Source organism: Anguilla anguilla, chromosome 6 (genome assembly GCF_013347855.1).
Source record: "Anguilla anguilla isolate fAngAng1 chromosome 6, fAngAng1.pri, whole genome shotgun sequence".
Lineage (NCBI taxonomy): Eukaryota > Metazoa > Chordata > Actinopteri > Anguilliformes > Anguillidae > Anguilla > Anguilla anguilla.
In genome coordinates this window covers 24331014-24348919 of record NC_049206.1, presented here as the reverse complement: position 1 = coordinate 24348919, position 17906 = coordinate 24331014, and the positions used below count along the sequence as shown (strand labels likewise).

Sequence of the window (17906 nt, the reverse complement as noted above, 5' to 3'; positions counted from 1 at the left end):
ACATAATACACACACACACACACACACACACACACACACACCCACACACACACACACACACACACACCCACACACACACACACACATTCTTACACATAATACACACACACACACACACACCTACACGCACACACACCCTTATACACACATGCGTGCACACGCAAACACGTACTCAAACACACATGCACAAGATGATGTATTTCAAAATGCATTTTGAAAATGTACATTTTTCAGAATTTCCTCAACACACGGTATAATATACATTTTGAATAGAAAATGAATTCAGCACCAATTAGACATGTACACAAAATGATCATTTTCAGGTTTCCTGCTGATATGTTTGTATTATTTTATTAATGCAAAAGGACAATGACAGGGAAGAGACCGTAACAAACGGAGAGGTTACAAAGCGAAATCGGAATAGTGCACAGAACAAGATAATCATGATAAATCACAATGGGTGGATGAACAACATGTAGGAGACTGGTACTTTCTGTTCATCATTTCTGCTACTGTATTTTCAGAGAATGGGCGTGATTGACCTTTAAAGCCGGTGTGCGCTAGCGCACGCTCACGCTCATGCGCACGTTTGTTCACATACGTTCCCGCAGAGAGGGTCAGCGTGGAAACCCACGCCGTTTTTCGTGCGGAGCTTCGGAGCTCTGGAGAGGTGGAAAAGGAGCGAACATTAGCAGAGCCCCGCGCCGGGTCTCGAAGGCTTCGGCGGGGAGCTCTGGGGGCCTAATTGCGTTGGCGCGCGCGTGTGTGGAGCACTTCGTGACAGTGTTTTGTGCATAATTGGAGAGGGAGTGCTCAGAATTCTATCAGCGTAATTGGCTGCGAGACACAAGAGATGAACCTTAAACTTGGCTCCAGCAGAGAACAGAAGAGAAGAGGAAGAGTTTGACTGCTGTGTAAAAAAAAAAAGCAAAGAAATAACACAAATGCTCCATTATTTTTTTTAATTAATTATATTTTTTTTCAGAAGGGATGCATTGAGTTTTTGTTTGTTTCTCCCACAGAGCTCAGAAAGATAAGGCCTGATAATTGGATCAGAGTAGCCTCTATCCAGTCATAACCACCCCACCCCCACCTAGCCAGAGTGCAAACCGTTCCAACTTCAACATTTAAACCCACATTCCCTCCGGCCAAATGCCTCCGTGGCAGAGATATGCACAGCATATGACAACCAAGATTTTTGTTTATTTTTTATGTGCTACTGCTAATTATTTTGGCACTCTGTGGATGAACTACCAACACCAAACTATGCAGAGGAAGTGTTTTGTCAGCTGTGTGTCCTCATTGTACATGCAGAAGGTTACACAATATGATTATTTATAATTCATGTCTGAATAATGAAATTATTTGAGTAGGTCAGCCTGGCACAGTGGATGAGATCCATCTGAGGGTTGCAGGTTTAAATACTGCATGTTTGACCTCTTATGCAGCGTTACATTTTTATGAGCACTGCAACTAAAACGAGGAGTTGTAGCCACTCTGTGTATCAAAACTGAAGTAAAAACAGGTACATGGTGTACACAGGGAGCAAAGATTAGCTAATGAATTTTACCCAGCAGTGCTCAAACAATTTTGCCTTGTTATGACACACCACTTACCTCCACTAACAGCAGATGATGTTTCTCTTGTTAAGCTGAGAGCATATATTCTGCGCTAATATTTTCCTTATTATACGTTATATCGTGAATATAACCTTCGGTTGCGTACTGGAGCCCCTGCTGTTGACATCTGGATAAGAGGTCCCTTAATAACCGACGGTAAAGCAGGAGAGATGCTGACAATAGCTAGCTAACGTTAACATCAATAAAACTTTCCTGTTACCTATACATTTGTACACAGATTGTTACCAGATTCATACCTGTGAAAACAGCTTTAAATATGAGATTTTGACTCAATGATCAAAATCGACTGACAAAAGCTGAGGCATTAATGCATCATACCGTTCTCCCCGCAGCCGTTCCCTCATCCCCCCGGAACGTCATCTCCAACGTGAACGAGACCTCGCTCGTCCTGGAGTGGGGAGAGCCGCGGGACACGGGTGGGCGGGACGACCTGCTCTACAACGTCATCTGCAAGAAGTGCCTCCCCGAGCGCGGCGTCTGCTCGCGCTGCGACGACAACGTGGACATCTCCCCGCGCCGCCTGGGCCTGACGCAGCGGCGGGTGGCCGTGCGGAACCTGCAGGCCCACACCCGCTACAGCTTCGAGATCCAGGCCGTCAACGGCGTCTCCAGCAAGAGCCCCGCCTCACCGCAGTACGCCGCCGTCAACATCACCACCAACCAGGCCGGTGAGTGCCCCGAGGCACCTGAGGTTATTGTGATGGTCCTTGTCGCTACTTTTCCAAAAAGAAAAAAGTGGAACTATGGACCATGCATAACTCCTATGTCTTCGTTTTATGGTCATTGAATTTGATGAGTGGCTTTCACTGAACATCAAGGTTATTTTCAAGCTCTGCTGGGGCTGGGGAGAGGAGGCCACAAGGCTGCTTGTAATCAGACTTGGGTCAATTCCATTTCATATCAACGGGTTCGGCAAATTAATTGAAATTCAATTCATTAACAGAAAAGAAAAAAAATGCCCATAAACTTCTAGGAGGGTTTTTAAATTAGTTAAACTGATTTCAGTTTGAATTTATTGAACTGAACAGGAATTTGCCCTAATGCTTGTAATGGTCCTTGTCCTCTTTTCGCAAGAAAAATGGACCGAGGTTTGTTTTATGAGGATGTAAAATCCTGGTGACATGGAAATATAAAGCATTTGTAACAGCCTTGTAAGAATAGTCTTTGATGAGCATCTATAACTGCTGTATTTTTCTTTTTCTGAAAACAAAACTAAAGACAAACTGAGCACACTTAATTAACATTTTGAGATAAAAGAAATTATGCCATTTGTTTCCAGAACACTCCCTGGGTGCTCTACTTCTAATACAACAGAAAAAAAACTGTCCAAAAGATAAATTATGTTCAGCCAAGCCAAGCCCCAGTGCATGAAAATGATAGCCAGAAAATGGTTGGCCTCTTTCTAAATTCCATTCCCTCTGAATGGGTTTCTCTATTTCTAAATACATAGGAATGACATGGGCAGAACAACACACAAAGTTCCTTCTGCCATGCTCACAGCATTACTATGCCGTGGTCTTCCAGTCCATTCAGTGTGCAAGCATCACACGCTTGGTTTAAGGCATTAACCTCTTTTGAGATGCTACAGATGTTACAGCAGGCATCTTAATGTTAGGGGGTTGCATGTGTGTGAGGTAGAGATTCTCTATAGCTAAGGCCAGCTCATACAGAAACACTATTATCTTTCTCTCCCTCCTTGTGTTCCAAAAGACCTCTGAATACAATGCACCAGGAATGCCTATTTACACCCGGTGGCAGAGGGTGGGGGGTGGGTCGGGGGGGGTGTGGTACTGCTAGTCGGCCGTTGTTTTGTGTTAGTTGGTCATGGAGGGTTACACGGACCCCCCTCCCCGATTGATATCTGCCAGAGCCAAAGGGGGTTAACTAGGAAACGGGGGTTTCACCATGATCAGATTATCTTGGGGCTTCTCTCAGGGTGTTCCGAATATTCATTCATCTTTTAAGACTAAAAATAAATATGGGGTATAAGCCGTTTGAGCTTCCATGGTTACCCAGGGGTCTCAGCAGGGAGAGACCCCCTTAATCCCAGGACTGGGGAGATCCGGGGAATCCGCCCGGGGAGCATTGTCTTCAGGGGTGGACGAGCGGGGAAGGGTGTCTAGCTGTGAGGCTGGGTGTTTGGGAGAGGGTGAAAAAGAAAGGGGAGCAGAGAGTGAGGGTGAGGATGAAAGAACAAGGCTGAGGGCTTAAACAGCCTTCAACAAAGAAAGTCGGAGAAAGACAGAAAAACGAATGTGACAGCAAGGGGAAAATGGAGCCGGACCGGGCAAAAGAGAGGATTCTAAAGGAGGGGAAAATAAAAGAAGTTGAAACCTTGGAAATGAATTGAAGACATGAACATAAACATGGGAGGAGCCAGTGTTTATGTGAGAGGTGTGTGGCACAGAAAGACAGAACGAGAAAAAAACTGCTATACCCAGCATGTGAGAGGAGATAGAGTGGGGAAGTTAGATTGGCCATGCTGCAAACAAATGTGTGGGAGACAGAGATGGCGTGTGTTTTGCAGCTGATTAGTTCTGATACTGTTTCTTCTATTGATTCCCCTGTCTGTTGGGGCTCAGGAGCCCTTGTCTGATGGGAATCCAAGATGTAAGAGTTAAGAAAGGAAAGATAATACATATGATAAAAAGCAGAATATTCACATTAAATATTAATGACTATTAATGTCCAGACTCCCATTTATGCATTCAAAAGACACGTTATGAAACAGTGATATCGTCTAATGTCCCATTGTTACAATATGAAGGCTAGTCCTGTGAATTCAAATAGAGTCCTTATATCAGTTGGAGTTCCCGGTGAAGTAAAGGTTAAAGGCATTAATCTTAATTTAACGTCCAGCGTGTTTTCTTGTGCTCGCAGCTCCTTCAGCTGTGCCCACAGTTCACCTAATGGGAGCCACAGCGAGTACCATGAGCCTCTCCTGGCTTCCTCCAGAAAAACCCAACGGAATCATCTTGGATTATGAGATCAAGTACCACGAGAAGGTGAGAAGCACCACGAAACAACAGCACAGGAACGCACAGCATTTTTCTTATTGTGGTCTTTATTTTTTCACAAGCGGGAGTTCACAAAGGAATTCCATCCTGTCTCTGACTTCTTTGTGTCAGCTCACTCTACCTCTCCTCCTCCTCCTCCTCCTTCTTACTCCCACGCTCAAACTCAAAGCAATACGCACGCAACCATACCAGGCTGGGGATTTAATTCGCACAGAGCAGGCAAACCTCGTTCCGCACATTGAGTCATTAAGAAACCTGTTGAATGATGGCTGGTGTGTTGCAGAGGTCAGGTGGAGCATTTGCCGTTGTATCCCAGATTGACCTGAAATACTTCAGTAGATGTCCAGTTGTATAAATGGATACTGATGTGAGATCTTAAATTGCCTGGCATTAAGCCATCCTCTAAAGAAAGCAGTGGTCGCTGTAATGATAAGGGGGACTTGACGAATGACATCGCGGTCGTTGTCCGTGAGCTGCAGGGACAAGGCGAGGCCATCGCCCACACGGTGACGGCCCAGCGAAGCTCCGCCCGGGTGGAGGGGCTGAAGGCCGGCACGTCCTACGTGGTGCAGGTTCGAGCGCGGACCGTGGCGGGATACGGGCGATACAGCAGCCCTGCGGACTTCAGCACTAACCTGCAGAGTGAGTTCCCCCCCCCCCCCCATGCTTTCCCCGTAGGCTTTGCCTCTCTTCACACAACCCAGCTAGCACAAAAAAATGTTCATTCTTACCACGTGCCGGTTAGGTTAAGTTTGTGGTGAATAAAAATGTTTTTTTACAACCTTTTTTTTAAACACGCCCAACCAAACTTTCCAGCTACACTGTAAATATGTCCAGATGACACTTGTTTTCCGAGAAAACCATTTTAGAATGTGTTTGCAGCCTGACTAAATCACAAGATTTGAACATTCACAATGTTTAAACCCTTTTTTTTACGATTTGGGGAAGATTTGTAAACAACTTGTTCTTGCGTTTGTGTTTTTTTTGTTTTTTTTTGTGTTGCAAGAATGTCCTTTAAACAATTCTTCTGCTAGCTGGGTGGTCTCTCTGTTGAGGGAAGTGGGCACGCCCGTGATATGATAAACCTTCAAATCCAAAGGAACTTGAGACAGTCGAGATGGTTATGCTGATACCTCTGGATTTGATTGAAACACTATCTGACTACGGATGAATACCCAGACATATCATACATAACATAAGTCTGCGGTCAGGAGATTCTGTCTTCAGAGAGCCGCACCTCCTTCGGCACTGCAATTTGATGCATAATTTCTGAAGAGCAACATCAGCATAGTTACCTAATTAACCGTACTGTACACTTCACACCTACACATTTAGCAAATTGTGCTTCAGTAAAACGTATTCTTAAGCATAATTCACCAGCAAAACCTCTGAGGTGCAGTAAAACGTATATCTGAATTAGGTAGAGATGAGATGAATGTTGCATTTTTGACCACAGATGTATTGCTTAAATCAGTATTCAAACGCTTGTTAGTTAGTAAAACATGTCCAGAGCTTTCTGCTGCCTCATCAGTATTCGGGGAAGGGAGCCCTTGAACCCTGCATAACATAACAGATAAATTCATTGATATGATAAATTTTTCTGCTTGAAAATGCAAGCGCTGTGAGTTGTTACACAGATCAAGTTCATAGCAATATTCATCCCTAATATCTAGCACAAGTACACTTTTCATCTGAATTTACATTTAAAAAATGCAAAAGGGAAAATGTAGAATTCGGCGATAAATTGGGATAATGGAGGCTTGTTAAATAGAGGTCAGAACACAAACCAGATTACACAGGACAGTACTGGATTGGGTTTAACAGACTTGGCTAAGGGGAAAGTGAGTATCAGAGATGAGGGGCGGTGGATGTGATGTGAGTGGTAACTAGCTTTTCCATCCTCTTCTGTCTTGTAGGTTATCCAGAGAAGTCAATACAGGAGCAGCTGCCCCTCATCATCGGCTCGGCAACCGCCGGCCTCGTTTTCATCATCGCCATCGTCGTCATCGCCATCGTCTGCCTCAGGTTAGAATCTGCGATCGCACGCCATGCCGGGTCACATGGTAACGCATCCCGTGGTGGCCTACATTGGCTCTGACACATGCTCTGCAAGAAGCAGCCACCTGCGAGTTTAACAGAGCCGACCTATTGCTCAACGTCAGAAAAGTGAGGTTTTCGGCTACCACCCATCTTGCCTTTGCCGGATTTGCAGGCAATTGCAGCCGTTAAGAACTTGAGTACTTCAATGCACTCCGCTCTTTATCCGGTATAATGCCACACCACAAGTTTCCAGTTCATACAAGCAGGTCGAAGTATGTAACACAGACAAGCCTCTTTCAGCAAGACTCAATTTTTCAATTTAAGCAAAATTTTTATTTTATTTCCCCAGGCCAGTGCTCACACTCTGATGTGCTTTATGAATACAGGCCTTTGACTTAAGCAGAATACACTTTACCTGCGTTCCTTGAGTAGATACCAGACTGTGTAATAGGTAAAAATGCAATCTATGATCGCTGCTCCAGAGAAAGATATGGACTGCATTATTATACTGAAGATTAAAGCCTCGTTGAAGTTTTTTTTTGTCAACACAGATGCTCTAGGAGTTTCTTTGTTATTTACAACTGAAGACAGAGCCTGTGATTCCTAGTTGCCAAGACACATAAAACATTGTAAAATATTTTGTTATTTCAGTAAACTTTTTTTGCGTTTGCATCAGGATAGCAGAATTGCATTATTGACTTTTTAAATGACTTGATAACCTACTCCATTACTGCTTCTAAGTGCTGCCAGTGAATAGGACATGCTATGTATAATTTTATATGGGCTGGCATGTTTTGAACCTCTAGCAATTTTAACAGCCCCATTGAGTTTTCTGTTAAAATGTGGCTACTTGAAATTTTCCTCATGCAAGTTACTGTAGCAATCGTTTTGCCCTGATTAGATTAAATGGAATCTTATCTCAAATCTATTCTGCAGATAGAAGCTGGGATTCAAATTTGTGGTCCAAATCCATAGCTTTTCCAGAGATTAACGCTCAACTTTCCACTTCCCTTTGAGGATAGGAGGCTCCCTACAAAATTGTCCCTCAGGACCTCTGTGTCTATTCACCCAATTAGCCTAATCCTATAATACTTTAGCCAGTCCCAGTAGCCATTTGTTGAGGCCAGACGGTGAGGTTATGCATGAGTCCAGATTAATGCTTTGGTTGTAATTCTCAGAACGTGAGCTTGGTTCCATATGAGTTTCCTTAATGTGGCCGAGAGGTGCCCCCTTTGCCAGAGCTGCCGGTGGCCTCTTCGACCAGAACAGCTGTTAAATATTCTGTCTGGATCTGAACCCAGTTTAGAGTGTCTCTGTTAAGACTGTACACTTTTGCTCTACTTCAGAGGACTGGCCAAACCTCAATTGAGAACAATAGCCTTGTAGTATTTCTTGATCTGAAACAGGAAGTTACAGTTGCAATATTAGTTCCCTGAAATCTAAAGGGTTCTACCAACGGTTGTTACACTATTTCTCAGTCTTCTTTAATTGCTGCCACCAATTGGAACTCCACCTACAGGAGATCACAATCCATCAGAAGTAATAATATATTGTTTATGAGCATGGCAAATCCCTGGAGGTTGGGTGGATGCATCATATGTTTAAAACTATAAGGTTGTGAGCCTGACAAGTGAAGCTAGCACTGGGCTGAATGGTAGTGCCACACACTCCATTTAGCGGCTTGCTCATCATCGGAGCAGTGACAGGGAGGGCAGAGATGCTGCCGTGTCCTCTTGGGTCCTCTTTGTCCACGGGGCACAGATGGACACCATTCCCATGGCGACAGGGTTTGTTCTGACCTTCGTGCCAATCGGCCCAAGTCCATCATGTGTGGCTGATTAATCGCTTTCTTCTGCGTTTTTTTTTTTTTTTTTTCTCTCTCTCATTGATACACTATGTTTCAGTGCTTCGCTGCGACTGTGAAACGCAGGCTCTGGCATATTTCAGATCCCGCATTTGAATTGGAAATGAGATGTAAATTACCAGCAGGCATTATTGTCCTGGTTGAAGCTTCGACAACAAAGGAGCCACATTAACATCTAATTCCAACACCCCCCTCTTCTTCCCATACCCCTGAATTAATATAATGATTCTAGACTGAAAAAAGAGAAGAAAGGCTGAAAAGCAGAGAATCAGCAGACCACAGAAATGTTCGAGGAGGAGTGCTCAGTGCCACTATGAGAGACAGTAGATGATATCTGCAGATGCTTTCCGCATCTGTGGAATTTTTTTTGCCGCAATTCCTTTGTAACAGATGACAGCGCCGTGCAACAATTCTACTTAGATGGTTCCATTTTCCGGAAAAAAAGGAAATCTGCCTGCTTTATTTCTTTCATTACATGCTTCCATAGATCCTTAGTGAGATAGCCATTTGAGCCTCTGTTGAAGTGTCAGCTCGAGCATATTTAATAATACAGAAAGAAGACATTCCTGGAGAGTTAATTATACAATGTTACTTAAAGACCACATTCTGTAGTAGTTAGAGAACTGGACACACCACTAGAGGGTTGTGGGTTTGCACCCTGTGTGGTCAAATCCCATATGTCGTTAACGTAATATCTATCTTTTGTTTAAAAATATTTTTAAAAAGATAAACTATGAATGGCGCCCTGGAAAGGCTGCCCGTTAAGATAATGAATAATTGAATGCAATAAGACTGAGGTTGTGGTGTTTTTGCCCACAGGAAACAGCGCAGTGGCTCAGAGCTGGAGTATACAGAGAAGCTTCAGCAGTACAGTAAGTCTTTCCCCCACCACTGTTTATGACGCGCTAAAGATTTGTATCCAGTGTGCGTGATTCCAGCATAATACCTTTGTTCTAGGCTTATGTAATAGTGGGATTACACCAGCCTAAAGGTGGTTATGGAAGAAATAACACCTGCTGTTGTTCTACAAGGAAACACAGTGAAAGTGTCATCAGCCACTCATCGTTTTGTAAAGGCTATTGATGCTGATGAACACTTTCCTCTAGGATTATTTTGAAATGCCTTACCTTTTAATGTAAAAAGCCCTTGAAGAAGTAACCCCACCATGCTCTAAACCTATGTGATACATCATTGGTTAAGTTAGCTTGATTCACAAGCTCTGTTTGGATCCCAAACTACTATACGGATTCATCAGAAGTACCTTGAAAAAGCACATGCCTGGAATTTGAGCAGATTTATGACATATAGTAATATCATCAATGTTCAGACTCAGATGAGTGGCTTTTTTTTTCCTGACCGGTTTAAAAAAACAGTTTATATGACTGCTGCTTTTCTGTGCGTCAGTCACTCCTGGGATGAAGGTCTATATCGACCCCTTCACCTACGAAGATCCAAACGAGGCCATCCGCGAGTTCGCCAAAGAGATCGACATCTCCTGCGTGAAGATCGAAGAGGTCATCGGCGCAGGTAACCAACACAGGCTCCTCACCAGCAGGGGGAAGACCGCTAAGCACTTCCAGGCCATACCGTTAGAGGACTTCACTTCAAGCGGTACTTCGATCATTTAAATTAACCCCGCCCCCCCCACCTTTCCTTTCCGAAAGCTGCTTCATTCACAATTCTGGTCCTGGGGGGCTACCACACCTTCAGAATTCTGTTCCTTTTCTACCCTTGTCTTGACCCTTGTCTAACTGACTGACCCTCCCCATTCTGAAGGTGTCTCCAGAGCCAGGGATTGTGCCTACCCCAGCTTACCACTAGGGTAGGGGTCAATTCCATTTCAGTTCAGTCAATTTAGTTCAGTCATTTCACTTCAGTTCAGAAATCAATTGAAATTATATTAATGCTATCAGATAATTTTTCAATTCGTGAATTGAATTTAAATCCAGTTACCGAATCGACTAAATTGAAACTGAATTGATCCAAACTATGCTTATCGTTTGATGGCCTCTTGATCAAGAGTTGCCAGTCCTGTCCCTCTAGAATGTTCTGTTGTACCTGTGCCGCGTAATAGCATGTGTCAGTTGGCTATTGAGTTCCATTAAACGCAGTTTGTGAGCTACTTCTAGCAGCAGGGGTGTGTTCCTAGATATCAGTTTTGGCTTGTCTGTTTGAAGACCTGCAACCGAGTGGAACCGAAGTGTCCGTGCGCACAGCTTAGCCCCCTGCTCTACGGCATCGCCTCTAACTCTGAATGCTGCTCCTAGAGACTGTCGCTTCACAGCGTCTGCATCTGGTGACAAAACACACCCTCTCTTCCCCTTCCTCCCTGTCTCTCCGTCCACACATGCGTCCCTCGACGCAGGCCATAGGTGCAAACCGTCCTCAGGCCTCAAGCTCCTGTCCCCACCCACCTCTCGCTCTTCCACCCTCTCTCCCTCAGAACTCTGAACATTTCCCTTCCTCCCTCCCGCCCTCCCTCCCTCCCTGCAGTTGTCACTCTCCCCACACCTTCCTCACCCTCAGTGTCACCTCTCAGCCCACAACCCCCTTGCCCTCTCTCTGCACCATCTCAAGAAACTTCCTCCCATTACCACTCAGGTTTGTCTGGCAGTCTCCATCACCCCCTGGCTCCTTGGTTTTAACCTCCAACTCTCCCTCTCCCTCTCTCCTTCACTCTCCCCCCACTTTTTCCCCTCAACACTTCCCCTCACCCCACCTCCACCTCTTTCTGTCTCCATTCCTTCTTCTCAGGAGAATTTGGAGAGGTCTGTCGTGGCCGGCTCAAACTCCCGGGCCGGCGGGAAATCATAGTTGCCATTAAGACCCTGAAGGCGGGGTACACCGAGCGGCAGAGGCGGGACTTCCTGAGCGAGGCCAGCATCATGGGCCAGTTCGACCACCCCAACATCATCCGTCTGGAAGGCGTGGTCACCAAGAGCCGGCCGGTCATGATCGTCACGGAGTTCATGGAGAACGGGGCTCTGGACTCCTTCCTGAGGGTAAGGGGGTGGACGTAAGCGCCGATCCAAACGCGAAGTCGCCATCTCTGACTCCTCATGCCTCCGTCTGCGCTCGCTCACACGCACGCCTTCAGACATCTGTGTCGCGACCTCGTTGCGGTACTTATGCCAGCGCGTGTGGGGCTCAGAATCCGAGCAGGGATGACACAGAATTGTGCACCACAGATTAATGCTAAATCCCGCTGGATCAGGGATGCCAAACACACTCGTTTCATTTGTTTTGTTGAAAAATTGTGATCGGCTGTATTTTTAAAAAATAATCTACATACAACGTTAGCGTGAGTCTGGCATATTGTAGTGGCGGTAGGGCCGACGTGTTTGTAATCAGACGATTTCAGGCTTGAATCCCTGATGGGGCTCCGCAGTGGTGCCCTTGAGCAAAGCACTTAACCTCAATTGCTTCTGTAAATATCCAGCTGCATAAATGGGCAATGTGTAAAGTGTAAGCTATTCGCCCTGGATAAGGGCATCTGCTGAGCAAATAAATAATGCTGTGTCGCTTCTGTAAACATTGCCCAGCACTAGCGACTCCCAAATCAGTCTGCAAATAATCCTTCTCCACAGTCTCTGTTTCATAAGGGAAGGTCCTAACCTCTCTGCAGCGAGGCTCTGTAAAAATGGCATGTTCCTCTGCTATCTTTGGCATTTAGAGAGCACTCAGTCAGCGATGAATCATAATCCCACAGGAATATTAAACACGCAATGCTAAAGAACAAGAGGGAGAGAGAGGGAAAAGAGAGGGCAAAGGGAGGAAGGAGCTCTGGTTGTAATTGGATGAAAATGTGGTATGTGCTCTGGGTGATAACCTCCCTCCTGTGCCTTTGTCCCCTTTAGCTGAATGATGGCCAGTTCACAGTGATCCAGCTTGTGGGAATGTTGAGGGGTATTGCGGCCGGGATGAAGTACCTCTCTGACATGAACTATGTCCACCGTGATCTGGCTGCGCGCAACATTCTGGTCAACAGCAATCTGATGTGCAAGGTGTCCGACTTTGGGCTCTCCAGGTTCCTTGAGGACGACTCCACTGACCCGACCTACACCAGCTCTCTGGTCAGTATGCATAAGTGGTCACCACCGAATACAGTTTAAAGTGCAGATTCCCAGCTTTTTTTAAAGGATATTTTTATGCATTTAGTTTGGACCATATATATCTGTATATCGCATCTATGAAATGTGAAAGTTATGAAGATTTTAGGTAGTCTGTTCTGGCTCAGCGATAGTAAACTATGGGGAGTTTGACCGGGGTCAATTTATAAACTGGATTATGCATTTCAACTGCAAATAAAGCTTATGCTTGATGCACTGTTGGATGCTGCTAGATTGTAGGTATGATCTTAAGTGAACTGAATGACCTGTTTTCAGTATTATATTACTGTTTTTATATTGTCATTATCATTGTCATTACTTCACCTGTCCTTGCGTTCTTCTGTGTTCACTCACTGTCTGTCTCGGGCCATACAGGGGGGTAAGATCCCCATTCGCTGGACAGCCCCGGAGGCCATCGCCTACAGGAAGTTCACCTCCGCCAGCGACGTGTGGAGCTATGGCATCGTCATGTGGGAAGTGATGTCATACGGAGAACGGCCATACTGGGACATGAGCAACCAGGATGTATGTTGATGCACATCTTCTCCTGGGACACGTACTGCATATGGCCTAAAATGTGCTAAATGACCTGAAAGTTCTTTCTTTAACAGCTTCTTCCTGGGCGGTTCTTTTAAAAAACTTTTTGGAAACGGTGCCAGCTAACATTTTCCAACATGCAATTTGTTAAGAAATATATGAATGGGACGTATTGTGCATATTTTTAAACAGATGTCTTGTGGACCCTTTTCTGGTGAGATGTGTGCTGAAAATGAGCAGATGCAAACCTAGCCATAATCACATTTCCATCTATTTATTTATTTATTTATTGCATCTGAATAGTACTGTCTTTCTTCAAAAGCCAAGAGAATGTCTCTGGCCTACAGCAGCTATATATGCCTGAACCACAAGCTTGGAACCAAAAGAGACCTTATTCAAATACTGCATTTTAAATACTTAAGCCTTTTAGACACCAGTAAATTCCTGCAGATTCCTGGCAGTTATAAAAGCAAAATTTATTTTCAGCAATATTCAGAGCAAAATGATTATTTTATGTGATTGTACTTTCCGGTTAAGCAAGGACTTACATATTCCCAGCCCTCAAAGAAGAGCCTTGTGGATAGATTAAAGAAGTTTGGTTTTTCATTAGCAGAGCATTAGTAGTTTGTGGGATTGAGAAATTCCTGGAAGGTTTTTCTTTTCATTTTTACAGAACAATTTTCAATTTATGTTTTAAGGCTGATAAACTTTGCCTTACATCCAAACAAAATGAACGTTCCCCGATGTTTTGTGTTACCTTGGGAGAAGCTTGGTGTCTCTGCTGCATATGTGGACCTGTGGGTTGACCCTCGCCTCTGCCCCCTCCGCCCAGGTGATCAACGCGGTGGAACAGGACTACCGGCTGCCCCCGCCCATGGACTGCCCGACCGCCCTCCACCAGCTCATGCTGGACTGCTGGGTGAAGGAGAGGAACCTGAGGCCGAAGTTCCCTCAGATCGTCAACCAGCTGGACAAGCTCATCCGTAACGCAGCCAGCCTTAAGGTGGTCACCAGCACGCACACAGGGTGAGTGTAACGTCAAACACACACCACCCCACAGTCTGAAGGCTTCGAAATTTAAAAAAAAAATACATGCCCTACAGTAGCTACAGTGTGCATGGAGTTGGTTTGACATTTGTTAAAAATAACATTGCGATACCATATTTAATAGCATATAATCAAGGTACGTTTTATGTGCATTTTGAAATACATTCATTTATTCAGTGCGCTGTGGGTACAGAAACATTGCTGCAGGAAGCCCCGCAGATATACATATTTTTTTAGTCATTAAATTTTGTACCATGACTCAACCACAATAATGCTTGCTTTACCGCTATTGTTTTACTTCGTAGGTTAATCTTGCAATTAATAACTTTTTGGTCTGCCTGCTAGAACTATTGTTCTTACTCAGGATGACTTTTTCTTACAGATATTGTTTCTAATAGATCAATTAAAACTCCTCAATGATAACCAGGGGATGTTTGCAGTAAATTTGTATTTGTCATGCCTGGCATATGTTTCTGTTAGTTTGGCAGAACCTGTTGCCGATAGTATATATGTTCTAGGACTGGTCTCCACCGTAATGTTATAGTTATGTGGCTTGGGCAGAGTCTGGAAAGCTGGTATGGCAATGGCCTAGATGATTAAGTGATAGTAATTAGCAAGATTAACAGAAAGCAAAGAGGGGAATGGCTTTAATTAGCTTTCTAACGAGATTTTTAAACGGGCCAAGGGAGGCCTGGCCTCCTGAAGAGTTTAATGATCAGAAGCTGAGAGACTGGTTTGCAGGATATTCATCACTGTATGTTGCTTCACATAGATGTTGTGCCCATAACTCATGGTACAAGTGTTCAAGTGCAAGTGAATACAACGGAGAATATAGGATCGTGTGATTATTTCATTCTAGTGGCCTCTGGCAGGGTTTGATTTGTGTAATGTGTGAGTTGGGTGACCTTCAACTTCCAGGGGGAGGGTACTTGCGTGATAACATTGGCCACAAGGGCCATTGCTGTCAGTGCCTTACGGTTTGGTCGCAGTCAAAAATCCAAACCCCTTACAGCAAATGTGGTGGCTCTGCACTCAGAGTCAGTAAAATTCCCTTCGCCCAGCTGTCACCATAAAATTCATCACTTTCAGCCTCACTGACATGGCCCAAATGTTAGTATTGTGTAAAATGACTCGCATATGGGTTGGTTGAAGAAAGAAAGAAAACAAGACAAAACATGTAACGCGATGGTAAACGCATCATACTCAGCGTTGGAGCCTGTCAAGGGACCCACAAAAACAGTGATGGAGGTGCTCAAAGACCACTCCTTGTGCACATTTTCACAGTCAGTATTGTCAGTCCCTGGCAGTCACACGATCACATGAAGTAAATCTATCAGAACATATGTTAGCCAGTTACAATGGTGTAAAGGTAGACAAGAGCTGTTCCAAAATCCTGTGTCAAAATTCCATTAACAATATTGATCGTTAAATAGTGTTAGCTTGTTAGCACGATAAACAAAAAAACTACTATTGCTGTAATTATTTCTATTTCAGTGCGTCAATGCTAGAATTAGGCTGTTATCTGTGTAATGTACTGTAGCATTTTTTAAATGTAGCACTCATTTGACATTCACTCTGAAACCTCTTGAGAAACACTACCTCGAAAACCCTAATGCATTGGTGTGCCAATTTCTCCTTTTTACTGATTTTTAAAATGCATGTCTTTTTGTGATAGTGTCCGTGCTTCAGTGCCAGCACATTTAGCAAATTGTTCTTTTGGCCTTTGTGCCCAAGCAAATTACCATTCAACAAGTACAAGAAAATGCAAAAATCCTGGCTTGGTCTTGGGTGGTTGCTATTAGGGAATGTTTACAGTGGCACCTTCATGCTGAGAGTTGAGATAGCAGTTACAGTTGCCCATTAAGGAAATTTGCTTGTTAGGTTAATGACTGTAAGCCCCTCGATCCAACAAGCAGGCTTATTAGAAATCCTTCCCTTCATCCAAGCGTACCTTGGTCCTCTGCATATTTTTATCCGTCCTCTGTGATTTATGAAATGATGAAGGTTTGCAGCAGTACACAGAGTGGGGATAGTGGTGTCCTTTTCTCTGAATATTTCTCTGCTTTCACCCCCTTCTCCTTCTACCATTCCACTCCTTACTATTCCTTAATACAACTCAAAGACCCAGCAGATGCAGATCACCTGTGTGCTGGGTATTTAGATTTTAATAAACTTGAACCCTTTCACTGGTGTGTATAAATGCAAGGAGACCTGTTTGTTACAATAGTGACTCGTCATTGTCTCCAATACACTCACATTGCTCCACCTCCTATATCCCACTATCTCCAGTCCAGTCCTCACAGTGGAGGAGTGGGAGGGTTAGTGAACTCAGTGACCCTACAGGATTGGAGAACCTGTTGTGGGTGAGGTAGGGAGGGGCGGTGGGCTTGGGCAAAGGTTTTGGGGAGGTGAAGAAGTGCCCTGACCCTCTATCCCTCTCTTTCTCTCTCTTTTCCTGTAGGGCCTCCCAACCCCTCCTAGACCGCTGCATCCCCGACTACACCACTTTCGCCACTGTGGGTGACTGGCTGGACGCCATCAAAATGAGCCGCTATCATGACAGCTTCCTCAATGCCGGCTTCACTTCCTTCGACGTGGTGGCACAGATGACCGCAGAGTGAGTGCGAGTAGGCGGGAGGGAGAATGGGGAGGGTACACAACGCTTCTCAGACCTGCCCGGGCATTAACATATCTTAATTTATAGCAATATGTCCCAAATATTTGAAGCACACCTGATATGTTAAATGTTAATTGCACTTCAGAGTTTTATTTAGACCTCTTTAGATGCTTGGAAAGTTTGCAAGAAGTATCAGTAGTCTGCATGATTTCATTTGTGTTAAAAGTGTTACAGTCAATGCATCACATTTGAGGACAAGAATAAAAGCAAAATAAAAGCAAGAAGCGAGATACTAGAGTACACAAATGCAGTAGTAAATGAGTCATTAAAGCCAAATAAATGAAAATTTAAATGAAGCCACAGTATACTGAGCATTCGTGAAAGTGTACCTTGCCTTTAATAGGCGTATCAGTGTGTTCTTTAGATTTTCTGGCCATGGGAATTTGAACACTATTAAGGACGGTTTCTATGCAGGTAACGATATCATTTGAAAGAGGGTTTTGTGGTCATATTTACAAAATCGTGAATAAATAAATGTCTTCATAGCGTTTCCAAATGTCCTGTGAGGTTACCCACTAACTTGTACATTACCTAGTTGAAAATGTAGAATTTCAATAAAGGGTTAAAGCGACGTAGGTAAAACAGGGCCCAGGTTAGGAAAATCATGATACCCCTAAAGTGTTGTACACAAACCATCCGATTTGCATTCATAAGTGAGCATAATAGTCTGTTAGACCCTGCTCATCACACTTTTTATGGATAATTTAAAATCTTTTGGCCATCTGCTGCATGTATAAAATCGCAATTCACAGGGCCAGATACCACATGCCCTCTACGCTTTTTTCGGAAGATCACAAAAAATAAATAAACGAGATTAACTGTGCAAATATCAGGAAATAAATGGAAAAGATAATAATAAGAATTCTATCGACCTCATTAGGAGAAGGATAGCGAGTGGAAGCGAGCCAGTCATTTGTTTCAATTTGGAAGGCTGACAGGTGTACGGATCTGTGGTCCCACCCTCAATCTTAATGC

At 44.1% G+C, this 17906-nt stretch overlaps 1 protein-coding gene across 8 annotated transcripts in view; it reads left to right on the top strand.

Moving 5' to 3' along the window:
- Positions 1-17906, top strand: part of LOC118230027 (ephrin type-B receptor 3-like) — a 76241-nt gene that overhangs the window by 52573 nt on the left and 5762 nt on the right. The window contains exons 5-15 of one of the 8 annotated variants that reach the window (XM_035422704.1): positions 1973-2308; positions 4521-4645; positions 5137-5299; positions 6574-6682; positions 9381-9433; positions 9966-10172; positions 11316-11563; positions 12419-12634; positions 13046-13195; positions 14040-14233; positions 16716-16871. In XM_035422704.1, coding sequence (XP_035278595.1) covers positions 1973-2308; positions 4521-4645; positions 5137-5299; positions 6574-6682; positions 9381-9433; positions 9966-10172; positions 11316-11563; positions 12419-12634; positions 13046-13195; positions 14040-14233; positions 16716-16871 — 1957 coding nt within the window. Of the gene's footprint in view, positions 1-1972; positions 2309-4520; positions 4646-5130; positions 5300-6573; positions 6683-9380; positions 9434-9965; positions 10173-11315; positions 11564-12418; positions 12635-13045; positions 13196-14039; positions 14234-16715; positions 16872-17906 lie in introns of all 8 variants that reach the window. The other 7 variants (XM_035422703.1, XM_035422702.1, XM_035422706.1 and 4 more) reach the window with 7 other exon arrangements.